The 12,466-nt window shown below is 43.5% G+C and overlaps 1 protein-coding gene across 1 annotated transcript in view; it reads right to left on the bottom strand.

Annotated features, from left to right (window-relative positions):
- LOC147710284 (solute carrier family 2, facilitated glucose transporter member 8-like) overlaps positions 1-7,052 on the bottom strand; it is a 171,881-nt gene extending 164,829 nt beyond the window's left edge. Inside the window, exon 1 of the mRNA XM_086919341.1 lies at positions 6,979-7,052. Within this exon, the coding sequence (XP_086775467.1) occupies positions 6,979-7,052 (74 nt within the window). The remainder of the gene's footprint in view (positions 1-6,978) is intronic.
- Between the last annotated feature and the right edge of the window lie 5,414 nt (positions 7,053-12,466).

Raw genomic sequence — 12,466 nt, 5'->3', positions numbered from 1 at the left:
CCACCATGTGTGTGATTGTCTTTGAATAAAGTCTTTGTTGTTGAAAAGGAACCTGTTTTCCTGAAAGGATGCATTTCAACATTAAAAAAGGAAAAATGTTGTTTTCACTTTTTAAGAGTAGGCAGTGATCTGTGGAACCACTGCCTGCTCTTTCAAAATGTTTTTCCAACATTCAATGAAAGTATGAATGAATGAAAGTATTTGTTAAGTGCAAGCTAATGCCCGGAGGTGTCTTGGCACTGTTTAGACCAGTCAGTAGGTGAAACCTAGAAAGTTTCTTAGATAGAAAACAAAGAGACAGGTTTTAAGAGATTTCCTAAAACCCTGTAGAAAGGGGGACATTTTACGATCCCATGGTGACCACTTTCAATTTGTGTATGCATTACCACCACCTTTGAGTTGGTGGTAAAATATCAAGGTTTTGTGACTGCATTTCGGTCGCAGAACCTTGGAAATCACTATTTTGAAAGGGACATTCTAAACACGCCCCTTCCAAATAGCGATTCCAACATCCAAGCTGCCATTCTGGAGAATCGAAGGGGCATATCTCTGTTCAGTTTAGTTCAGTTTAGTTCATTAAACTTTATTCGGATAAACATTGTATAAATAAAACTACATAGTAAAAATTACAAGGGAAGAGTCACAATAAGAGCAAGTAAAAATTGACGATTAGTAAAACACAGTATTACACACTCAAATAAAAACAGTAAATTCATTAACATCAATTGTAAATGAATCCATTTGTGCTTTGAAAATTCAAGGATTAAACATTGACTTGCGTGCCCTAGTGGCAATCCCCAGAAATGTGCTAATGCGAAAAACAAGCTCTTCATCAGTCAAGGCAAGCATACTCGAGAAGGCAGAATTTGTACTAATGGGCCTGCTACTGTTAAAAAAAGGGTAAAGAAGCCCCTTACTATGCTTTATGTAATATTTGCAGAAAAACAAGAAATGGAGGGTAGATTGGCCACTCACCCCGTCACATGGGCAGGGTATTAAATCAAGTTTCGAGTGGAAGCCAGAAGAGAAAAACAATGCAAATTTTACTGTCCCCGCTCTAAGGCAAAACAAAAGGCTTCTTTCCCAATAACCCATAGGTAGCATGAGGTAATTTGCTCATGGGACATAGCTGGAGACAAATGGTTGCTTCACTTCCAGCATCAGTCTTTCTTCATTATATGACAAATAGAGGGTGGTTCTAAGTTCTTTTTTGTGCAAAGTTGCAGTTTCGCTAGGATTTAGAAAGATACAACCTTTATTGATACTACATAAGCTCTGGTAAAGTCCACAGAGCCAGGGGTTTCCCATCCTCTTCTCACACTTCATGCAATCAATAATAATATCTCTGGTTAAAGTCTCTGCCTCATTCTTCCAGACCCATAGCCGGAAAAGGGCTGGTCGAGCACGTATAAAATCAGTTATGTAATTTAAATTCAATTCTTTGTAGCAAATATATTGCGGAGTATAGATTGGGATACCCAGCAGTTTCCTGCAAAATCTATTTACTTCCTGCTGGATGCAGGAACTATCTGCAGTACCCCAAATCTCAGCTTTATAGGTAGCCACTGGGACACATTGTAATTTAACAAATTTTAGGATGGCTAAAATAGCACCTGTGTTCTTTGAAAGGGGGAGACTAAAAATAGAATTGATGGTCTTTGAGAACTTGCTCCTGGAATGGGTAAGATGCTCAGTCCAGGAGCCGTTCGCACCAAAGACCCCTCCAAGGTAGGGAAATTTACAAGTGCTTATCAGTTTGTGGTTGCCGACAGTGACGGAGCTAAGCTGGCATTTCTGGGGGCCACAAGACATTAAACATGATTTGTTCAAATTGACTCTTAGGTTCAGGTTGTCCATATATTCAACAAAAGACTGTACCAAGATACGCAGAGAATTTGGGGTGCGGTATATAAGTACTGCATCGTCAGCATATAGTAGCACAGGAGAGGTTTCCCATTAATCATAGGTACATCTTGGGACATGTATATTAGTGATTTGTTCAGTCCGTTAATATAAATAATGAAAAGAAGGGGGCCAAGACACAACCCTGCCTGACCCCCTTCCGACCTTAATGGGTCCTGAAACCTCGCCACCTCTGCCAATCCTCACTTGTGCCTGAAGGTCCTTGTGGAGATATGCCAGGAAATGGACCAGAGGCTCATCCAGGCCATAGGGCAACAGCATAGCCCAGAGCTTCAACCTATTAACAAGGTCGAAGGCTGAGGACAAATCCATGAAGGCCAAATAGACTGGAGACTTCCGGGCGATGGTATATTTCCCAATTACAAGGTTGAGGTTGAGGCATTGTTCGTTAGCACCAACCTTGCTACGGAAGCCTAGTTGCAGGGCTCTAAAATGCTGCATTCCTCTGTCCATTCCAAAATCTTATATAAGACTCTGTCCAGTATCTTCAGGGAGTTGTCAATCGATGATATCGGCCTATAATTGCTGGGCTGCGACTGGTCCCCCTTTTTAAATATTGGGACGATAATACTTTTTGACCCAGGTGTCGGCTAGTGGGGCATACATTAAGTTGTTGAAGACATTCAGAAGAAGTGGTGCTCAAAAATCCGGCTTCCATTTGATAGAATCTATTGGTAGCCCATCAGGGCCGGGGCCTTATTCCCAATGCTCTGGTGAATGGCTTCTTCTACTTCAGGGAGTGTTATCTGAATGCTAACAAGTGGGCAATATTCGTACTGATCAATGTCCAGTGAGGGGGAGGCACAGATATTTGAAAAGTGGGTTTCCCAGGATTGGCTGGATATAGTGCAGCTAATGGGGGTTAGTAACTGGCCCATAGATCGGAAATCCCTTACAGCAGACCAAAATTATTTACCATTTTTGCCGGTTGCTGCTAACAATAGAGTTTCCCAGCGGTCCCTAAGGAGTGCTCCCTTCTGCTCGTTAACAGCCCTGTTATACTTCTGCCTGGCCAGTTTCACAGCAGATGCGCACCTTGGTTAAACTGACAATGCCCTGGGCAAGTTCCTGTTGGCCAATGAGCATTCGTTGTCGAACCATGTAGGGCCCTGCCTTCTAAAAGATGCTGGCTTCGACAGGTAAGTTTTAATAACCAAGCAAAGTTTGGAGAAGTTCTGGACTACCTCTGGGTGCAGGGTTTGAAATGTCAGACAGGAGTTAATGAGAGGCAGATTGTCCCTAGCTAACAATCGGAATAGATCCCCGTTATTAATGCCCCTCCATATTAATCTTAAGTTGTCGTCAAAAACGTTAGGTCTCTTGCCCCACATTCAGATGGGAACACCGGTCGTTCTGCCAATCTTAGTGCTATTTTGATGGGGTTGTGGTCCCCATGAACAGTGGCAATGACCTCTGTGGTGACTAGGTAATCCACGAGTGGAGGGGAAATAAAAACAAAATCTATAGTGGAACAGTGGCCCCTGCCTCTGAATGTCGGATGATGGTTAATGGTCTCATGTGGTGTGCCCATCTGCTCAATGGCGTTGACCAAATTATGAGACCTCAGGAACACTGCCAGTTCTGCACCCCTACGAGAAGAGGGAACTAGGCTGTGTGACTCTGCACCCAGATGTGTGTCTTTAAATTTTGCAATAAAATCACCTTCAAAAATAGTCCCAATGATATTGCCCGAACCTTGCTGGTAGTCTAAGTTAGAAATAAAATCAAAGAGCTCAAAAAAATTCTTATTGGGAATGGAAAAGAAATCATTATTATAAAAATTTACCAAATACAAAGAAACGCTTCCCTTGTACAATGCAACTTGAAAGTTCCAACTATTAGTTGGGAGTAACTTAAAACTTCCACTGGCTGCTACATTAAGCCCAATAAAAAGGCCCCCCTGAAGGTCGGCCCAGCTTATGGCGGGAAGCTGCCGCCTTAAAGCAATGAAACCCTTCAATGTGCAAATCATGTGTGGCCCAAGTCTCCTGGAACATTACTATATCTTGTTCTTAGACTAGGCGCAACTAGTCTTGATCATTACGTTTGTACTGTAACCCTGCTACATTTCAGCTAAGAAAGTTCATGTCAACTCCACTATTAGCTTTGGGGGAGAATAGGGTATCATTATTATTGTTGATAGTTACTATATCAGATGGGGGTCCTCCAAATCATGTTGCTGGAGCAACTGGGGCCGTCAGTGGTGGTTGTTAATCCTGTGCATCTAGGTCGGAAAATGCATTAAACCTATTAGTTAACAAGGGCAAAGCTTGGGCGTCCCAGGGGGGTTCTGGCTTATAAAAATAACCCAGGGGGAGCGCACTAATGAGGGTGTTTAGCGTAGGGGGTTGCTCAAAAGTGCTCAACAGTTGTCGAACCATGTAGGGTCTGTGAAAATAAAGGACAACGCAGTCGCCGTCTATATTCTTTTCAGAATGGCTGACCTATCCTACTCTTCTAGCCATAAGAAGATCACTCATATTGGAAGAAAGAAACCTCTTGTGTTTGCAAAGTCACTCTACAGACTTATTACGGAGGTCCGCCCAAGTTTCCCTTTGGTCTCCAGGTAATTCAGGGACCCCAGCCAAGACTAGCACATAGGGGCAAGAGGCGGGAGGTAGGCTTAGCACATCAGTGTTTGGTCTCACACAAGCATTTCTGGGGTGGTTGAGACAATCCCTACTTGAACTTATCTCATTAACGGGAGCACTCACACATTTGGGAATTGGGTCACATCTTCCTGAAGCCGGGATTGAATTAGCTTTGTTTCCTAGGGCAACACCTTGACTTGCCCTTTGTTCGCTATGAAAATTTAGCCCAGAGAATGCATTGTTATTGCTGTGATTTGTATGCGAGGTGGCAGGAATACTATCTTTGCGAGAGACAGAACCAGTGTCTGACACCAACCCAAATGTGTTGCTCATGGGTAATGTAAGTCAATAGTTTGACAGTGTTAACATTCCGGCACATAAAATTAGTTAATTCGGAGTTCAAACATAACATTTTACCCCACAACAAGTTACATTTCATGTCAATTACATTCTTAATGTCAGCCAAGGCATTTTCAATCAACTTCGGGACAGAGGAGGGAACGGTAACATCACCGCCAGTGCCTATGTTACTATTGTTACTAACATAATTAAAAGTAACATCAGTCTGTGTGTCCACAGCAGCAGTACAAGTAACCACCGGGTTTGTTACATTGTTGCAAGGTAAACAACTTTTGGGCTTTTTAGACTTGGTCATCCCTGCGTCCCTCTTCCTTTTAATGGGTTGCGTTTTCGCTTTGACAATATTTTGGGGACCTGCTGCCCGTGCTATGGTGCTATTAGCTGCTGCGTCTGGGGCTGCCAAATTAGGGGCTTCTGAGCATGACCGAGATGAGTCTTGGGACACTGGGCATGTTTCCATTGGGGTTAATTTATGGGGGATTTCATGTGTTACACCATCAGTGTTCCGGCCTCCCAGGGATAGACGAGAGTGCAGTGTGACTGGGTCCATAGACAGACGACGCTCTGTCAGGTCGATTTCATGGGTAAGTAAAGACTCTGCCCTTACAATAAAGGCCTCTAATGTCCCAGCTACTCCTTTGCGTTTACTCGTGAAGCCAGAAACGCAAGATGATCCAATTATTTCACCACAAAATAACACACTGGCAAGCAATTAAGCAATGCAACTCGCTTTACCTTGAAACACAAGCTTTTGTCCTTGATAGATGGTATCAGGGGGGTGGCCCAGCCCAGCCTCTGCCGGCCCCTGACGGGCACTGGCAAGCGGCAATGACGCGATCTGCGTGCATTGCCCAGCACCCTCTGGGAGGTGTAGTTCGGGTCCTGTGAGCTGTTCCCCTCATGGCGTGGCCCGATGGGAGGTGAGCAGGACGAGCCGTTCCCCTCACGTCTAGATAGTGGTGGAGGCTGAAGTGACAAGAGAAGAAGCAGTTTCCCTCACGGCTGTGGTTACAAGATTGTAAGCGCTTCTATGGGCATATTTACAATGTCTGGAGCATCCCTGTGAATCAGCAGGAATGCCCCAGAACAGATGCGACCGCAAGTCTCCATTTGCGCCACCACGGATGCATCATATTTACAATGCGGCGCACCGTGGTGCACGGATAGGCAGATGCATGTCGCATCTTGTGTCGTACTGGTGGTGCACTGCTGGAGTCACATCGCAAGCGCAACGCAACTCTAGCAATGCACAGGGGCCGCCCATACCTAAAGTGGTGCCCCACTTCTGATGCTTGCTTCAAGCAGGCTTAAGGTTTTGTCGCAGCGGCCTCGGAAAAGTGACTCAGTGATATCTTGTACTAGGCTTTCCTGCGACGGAATGCCCACCCTGCAACCGAACGCCCACATGAATCCTAACACAGGTTTCATGTGGCGCAGGGCTTAACAACGTGATGCATCTCCCTAGATGTTTCACGTTGTAAATAAGGCACAACGTGGTGCATGGTTTACGCCACCGCTGCTTCACAGAAGTGACGCAACGGCGGCGTAAATGTGTCGCAAAGTGCTTGTAAATCTGTCCCACAGTTAGGATGTTTGTACATTTTGAAAAGCACTTTCGCAGTTGCAAACGGCCCCGTTTTGTAAATCAGGTCGCTTGCGACTGCAAAAATACTTTGTACATAAGGTACAATCTCACTACAATGTGAAACACTGATTTAATCCCAGAGTTTCAGACAAGCTTTGTGAAATTGCACTTTAAATCATTTTAAATAAGGTATTCTCCTTCTCTGTTTGCACTCGCTCTTAAAGAGCCCTTTTTATTGAGTTTTAATTACATGCTGTTATCGCCACGGCTGTATTTGTTTTCTGTTTCTTTCTGTGCAGGAAAGATTTGTAGTCGCAAGCGCTTTAATAAACATGTCCAATTCTGCAAAATATGCAGTTCTTGAGTTTTAGAATAATTATTTTTTTATTGGTTAATAATAACCACAGGGTGCCTGGAGTTCATCCAATCATTACACTTTGACCTCACTGACGAATTTAACAATCCACTATGGCTTCCAATACTTGAAAACAGGTCAGGGTAGCATAGTGCGGTACTTACCTCAGGTACACACTCTCTCCATGCAGCATGGTCTCCTGTTTCTTCTCTTTTATCAATAACTCACTGGAGGACATCACTAGAGGTGCCTCTTAGTCACTTTACAACAAATGATGGCCTTTAATGGGCGAACCGCCTTTTAGTCCTTGCTCAACAACACGATGTGCAGCACTCCTGTCTATCAGGCTCCTTCCCAAAAACCAGAGAAGCAGTCTGGCTTTTAAAACCATCAGGCCATGATTCATTTGGAGACTTAATCTGGTCCAGAGCAACTGCAGGGCATGTTCCAGTTATTGTTGGCAAAGGAAATCAATACGATGCATCTGCATTAAAAAAAACGAGGAAAAACAACCAGAAATGCCCTTTGTTTCTCAGTAATCCTGCAGCCTTACCCAATGACTGAATGAGAATTTTTTTTTAAGTCTAGAACATTTTCATTGGACATGCTTGATTACATCACAATGGAGTACTTGTGAGTCATCATTTCTTTGTGATTGCCAAGTGTTCATTTGCCCTTGGCCTGAAGTAGTTGTTCTTGACAAGTCAGTTACTTGTGAGCATCGCTTTTCTGGCAATAAAAGAGAACACTATGATTTGAGCTGATGCCAACATTAGCATGTGTTTACACTGTCCTCCATCCTGCCTCAATATCACAATCTATCATGTGAAGACTGTTGTTGGTCCTGTTCCCAAATAAAAAGGTGTCTAGTTTTACCTGGGAAAGCAGAAAAGGTTCTCTGAGAAATGTCCTTGTTGCGCTGAATCAAGAACCTTTCATACTGCCCCAGGCTATGTTAACAATGTATCAGATTCACATCTTCCCTGCTGCGCCTTCCCCACCAGTGCTAAGCCTTTATTGTGGCTATTGTGGGTAGTTTACGCTTAGGCCTCTGTAACTTTTTGTTCACATAAGCTATCCATGTCAAATGTGAGTCCTTTTCTTCTAACATCCTGAGAATTCTAAAGGTATCCAGGGTTTGTGGATTCCCTGGAGGGGACAGATAAATTTGCCAAAACACATCTAAATTTAGAATAAAGTTTTTTGGGGAAAACGTGCTGCAGAAGAAAGCATCCGTTTTTACCTGCAAATGTTACTGATAGAGCGCGCAATTCTCCCGGGCCACCTGGGTTACCAATTCTTTACACGCACTGGGCCCTGGCGTGCAATTTTTCCAAACACCACACTAATAATTTGGGTGAACCGGGAGAGGATTTCTATATTTCTCCTCCTGCACGCTGCTATGAGTAATTAAGGTTTGGTTTTACCTCTGCATACCATGTACCTGACTCACCACAGGCACAATTCTTATGACGGATCTGGAGCTATAAGGGAAATAGCAGACAGGCCTAAAATCAGATACTCTTTATAATCAATACAATACTTATCCACAATTTCTGTAAAATGACCACAGACACCTGAGGATGTTTAAAACTTTATGTAAAAGTTCAGAGAGAATATGACAAGGCAATAAGTGATAGGCAGAATAATGCGTCTAACATCAAAATCAACACCATAAAATAGCTATAGATTAATGCTAAGACCATTAGAGTATATGGGAAGACTAAAAGGTAGGAATCTTAGAACAAAACTAGTCACGGCAACTTTATACTAGAACATAGGATGTGGATGGGACCTAGAACACGTACTTAACCTAAGTGTTTAACTATTCTTACTAAGTTCACCGCAATCAGGCTAAAGGTAGGGGAAAAAATTGGAACATACTAATACAATAGAACAGTAGGTAATTTTCTAAGGGAGGGGAGAGAAGTGGAACAATTCTAAAACAATTGCATATAACTCGTTCTCAAGGTGATAGAGCAATATCACGGCAAGAGTGCTTTATTAAGAAAGGAGAGAGAGAAGACGAGAGAGAGAGAGAGAGACGCAAACCCACAGGTTAATATTTACCTAGGTCTGAGAGAAGACTAACCCTGGCCACGGGTCAGTTGGAAAAACGGGGACAAGGACCCTCAGGAAGGAATGCCAGAATGCGAGCAGGTACAGCTCACGGACAGTAAGGACAGGATACCCCTCAGGATTTGGGATCAGGACTGGGCACACCAAGGTACGACCAACACCCAAAGCTTCAGAAGCAACGCCAGCGTTACCCCTCTCTGCAAGTAATCCGCCAGTAACCCCGATTGGGTTTTCCGAATTCCCAGCAAAGTGCTTCGCCAGCACTTAGGATTATTTCCACCCCTTAGGAGTTTGTGGAAAGTATGGACAGAGTGCTCCGCAGCACTTCAGATTGAGCACCTATAGAGTTCGTAGGGTCAGTGACAGGTCTGCTACTCGGACAAGTCGGACAATTTTCCTAAGCTAAACTAGGGCAATTATACTGTTTTGGGGGCCCTTAGACCACCCACTAATGTTGCAAGTGACAGTTTCTCACATTATGATTGGTCAGAAGAGGTGGTGCGGTCATTACCACCTCCTAGAATTCAATTTTCTCATCCCAAATATTAAAATTTTCCTACCCGCCCCCTGGGTTCACGTTCTCATGCATAGAATACAGCAGTATAGTACAGTTCACAATAGGTAGCAACAGAGTTGCAGCATCCAAGGTAAGATTCTGCTTTCCCAGAGAAGTTCTCAGGCGCATTGTGCTTCAGGAGCCAGCTGGCTTGTTTCAGCTTCTGCGCAATGGTGTTTTCTCTCCTGTCATGTGACTGTGCCCAGCAGAGCTTCGAGTATGGCTCCGCTCCCGATTTCCCAGCCCCAGAGACGCGGTACATGAAAAGTAAGCGAGAACGAATTAAAATCACATATAAAACGATTACACTGTACACCATGATAAAATACTAACCAACCCTTATTTTATAATGACTATAGCATTATTGGTTTAATGCGAAAAGACAGATAGGCTGAAGCAGCGGTAGCAAGCGGAGAGCGTGGTGAGAGACAAGCGGCCATGTTTGCAACAGTGCGCATGAGCACAAACTCCCTCCAGAATGCGAGTGCGTCACATCACATGGGTATGACCGACGCATGCGCAGACTGAATTTCAGCGAAGCAGCCGATTTTAGTGCAAGCTTCGTTAGTATGAGAAAAGACATACAAGCAAGCATCCTGGGGACACCCGCGTGTTTGGGAAAACACTTAATAAATGACGAACAATAGTGTTAATATGATTATACGATTTAGGCAAGGGTTTTGTATGAGAGCAGGGCGCTTGCACGCGAATCCCAGCTCCATCAATCCCCTCTTTGATGATATTTACTATCATCACCACATAGAAGGAAACAGATGCCAACTTTTCTCATTCATCCATATCACTCATCTGAATTTCAACAAATTTGTCGTTGAGTTTTCTTGCAGCTTCTCTATGAGAGTGGTGATTTTTCACCTTTTTATAAATTTCACTCTTTAACTCTTCTAATTCATCAATATTTCTTTTCACCCCCCTCTTATTTACAGTATATTTCTTTTTGCACTTCTGACATTTGCAGCAGATAAAAATGATCAATACAACTACACCTATTATAACTATTGGCATCAGTATTTTCCATAAAAGATTTCTACCTAGGTTAGTGAACCAACTACCTATAGAGGAGAGACCTCCAGTCAGTCTTGTCCAGGCACTGTCAACCTCCAATGGTTTGAGTTCTTTTTCCAAATTAGTTATGTTTTTCACATATTGTTTTAGTTCGATACTTTTATCAGGAATGTAGGTGCAACAATGTTGCGCTTTCAGCATTCTACAGACTCCGCCCTCTTTTGCTAATAGGGTGTCAAGGGCAAGACGATTTTGCAAAACCATTGATCTGATCGCAACCATTTCAGTATTGACCAGCAGGAATCCAGCAGCAGTGTCAGTAGATAACCGATCCACTACTGTAGACAATTTGCAGATTCTATGGGTGTTCAGAACTACCCCCATTCCAGGTATCAGTGCACTAAAAATATCACCTATAATTTCACCTACACTTTCACGTTTACTACGCACTAAGCCATTAGTCTCTTCATCGCTTCCAGCTGCATTATTCACATGGTATATTTTCGGGAAAACAATGCCAAAGTAGCAGCTTCCATACCAGTGATCCGGCAATTTGAAATAAGCCTTGTTCCCACATATATAATATATTCCGGGTAACACAGGTTCTGACCCATTTTTGAAACCCCAACCTCCAATTACCTTGTAATTATGTTCACACTCGCTGGAACCGATGAATACATTGTTATAGTACTCTGTCTTTTCCCTGTGGATACAAAGTTTCCCCTTTAGTTCAAAATCCAGCAACAAGGCAGGACTAGCTTCGCCTTCCGAGGTGTTATCCATGTGCTCAGCCCACCTAGGGACTCTATCCTTCTCGTCATTTGCCTTCTTCTGAAACTTTTCCCTCCTTCTGTCTGCCATCTTTATGAACATCTTTTCCTGCTCTTGCAGAGAACAGGTCAGATTAGCTTGTCTTGCTTCATCTAAATCTATGTTACCTATAGTCAGAAAATATTCTCCCATATAACGGGTCACGTCACTTTTAATATGTACACGGTTCAAGTGTCCTCTAATAGGAAGTTCAGAAAATACTACGTCAGCATTTGAATAATAATACTGCAAAGTGCTCCTATAAAACAAGCTAGCTAATATGCTACAGGAAATTCCATAGGTTAAAGGTAGATGGTGATATGTCACACCTTCAGCCACTGAGGTTGGTAGCTTCATGCAGACATAACAGTCCTCTATTTCCATAGCTTCTACATAATGCACTAACAAGTTAGCAAAAACATTTAAATGCGTCTTGTTTCTCATTTTGTGAAAGTGTAGTCCATCCTCATCTGATGCTTCTAAATTAGGTCGTGTGTGTGTCAGTCCTACTCGTTTGTCGCGTCTTTCTAGGCTTCGTGGTGTTTCTGCAGTCTGCACAACCCCTACGTCTACTGCTTCGGGTTCAGTAGGGGACAAGTTGGGATTTTTGCTTATCATAAAAGGTAGAAAAATTGTTAGTCCTATCCACATTACTATTAACATTGCTACACTACACACGCATATTTTACAACAGGTTTTAAGACACCCACACCGGGATCTTCCAGAGACATTCGGATCAGACATTTTTAGCTTACAGGTGGCTTTTGCTACCCCTCTTCGTTTCTTTGCACCAAAGGCTCACTTCGGGGCTCTCTCAAGGAGGGTCTTCGTCAGAACTCCGATCAGCGATGGACTCGTCGTCACTGTTGCCACTGTGGTGTGGCTCGTCAATTTCCTCCAACACAAAGTACGTCCACTCAGGGCTCCGATACAGTCGGTTCTGTTTCTTTATTCTGTCGCTCTTTCTTAGCGATTTGCCTTGGGCTGCCTTTCTTTCGCTTTCAGCCCTTTTTCTGTCCTTTAGTTTTTCTTCGACTGTCTTTAGTCTGAGCCTCAGTCTCTTGACGTATCGGGGTGCACTTCTGCCTCCGTGCCTCCCAGTTGTTGAGGAAACTTGGCCTTCTTCGTGCACTCTCTTTACTTTTTGATGTGGCACCTCTGTTTCCCTGCCTGTCTGACTTGTT

This window comes from Lissotriton vulgaris, chromosome 5 (assembly GCF_964263255.1).
Source record: "Lissotriton vulgaris chromosome 5, aLisVul1.2, whole genome shotgun sequence".
NCBI lineage: Eukaryota > Metazoa > Chordata > Amphibia > Caudata > Salamandridae > Lissotriton > Lissotriton vulgaris.
Note: the sequence above shows the minus strand (reverse complement) of the source record. Positions and strands in the feature narration are given on the sequence as shown.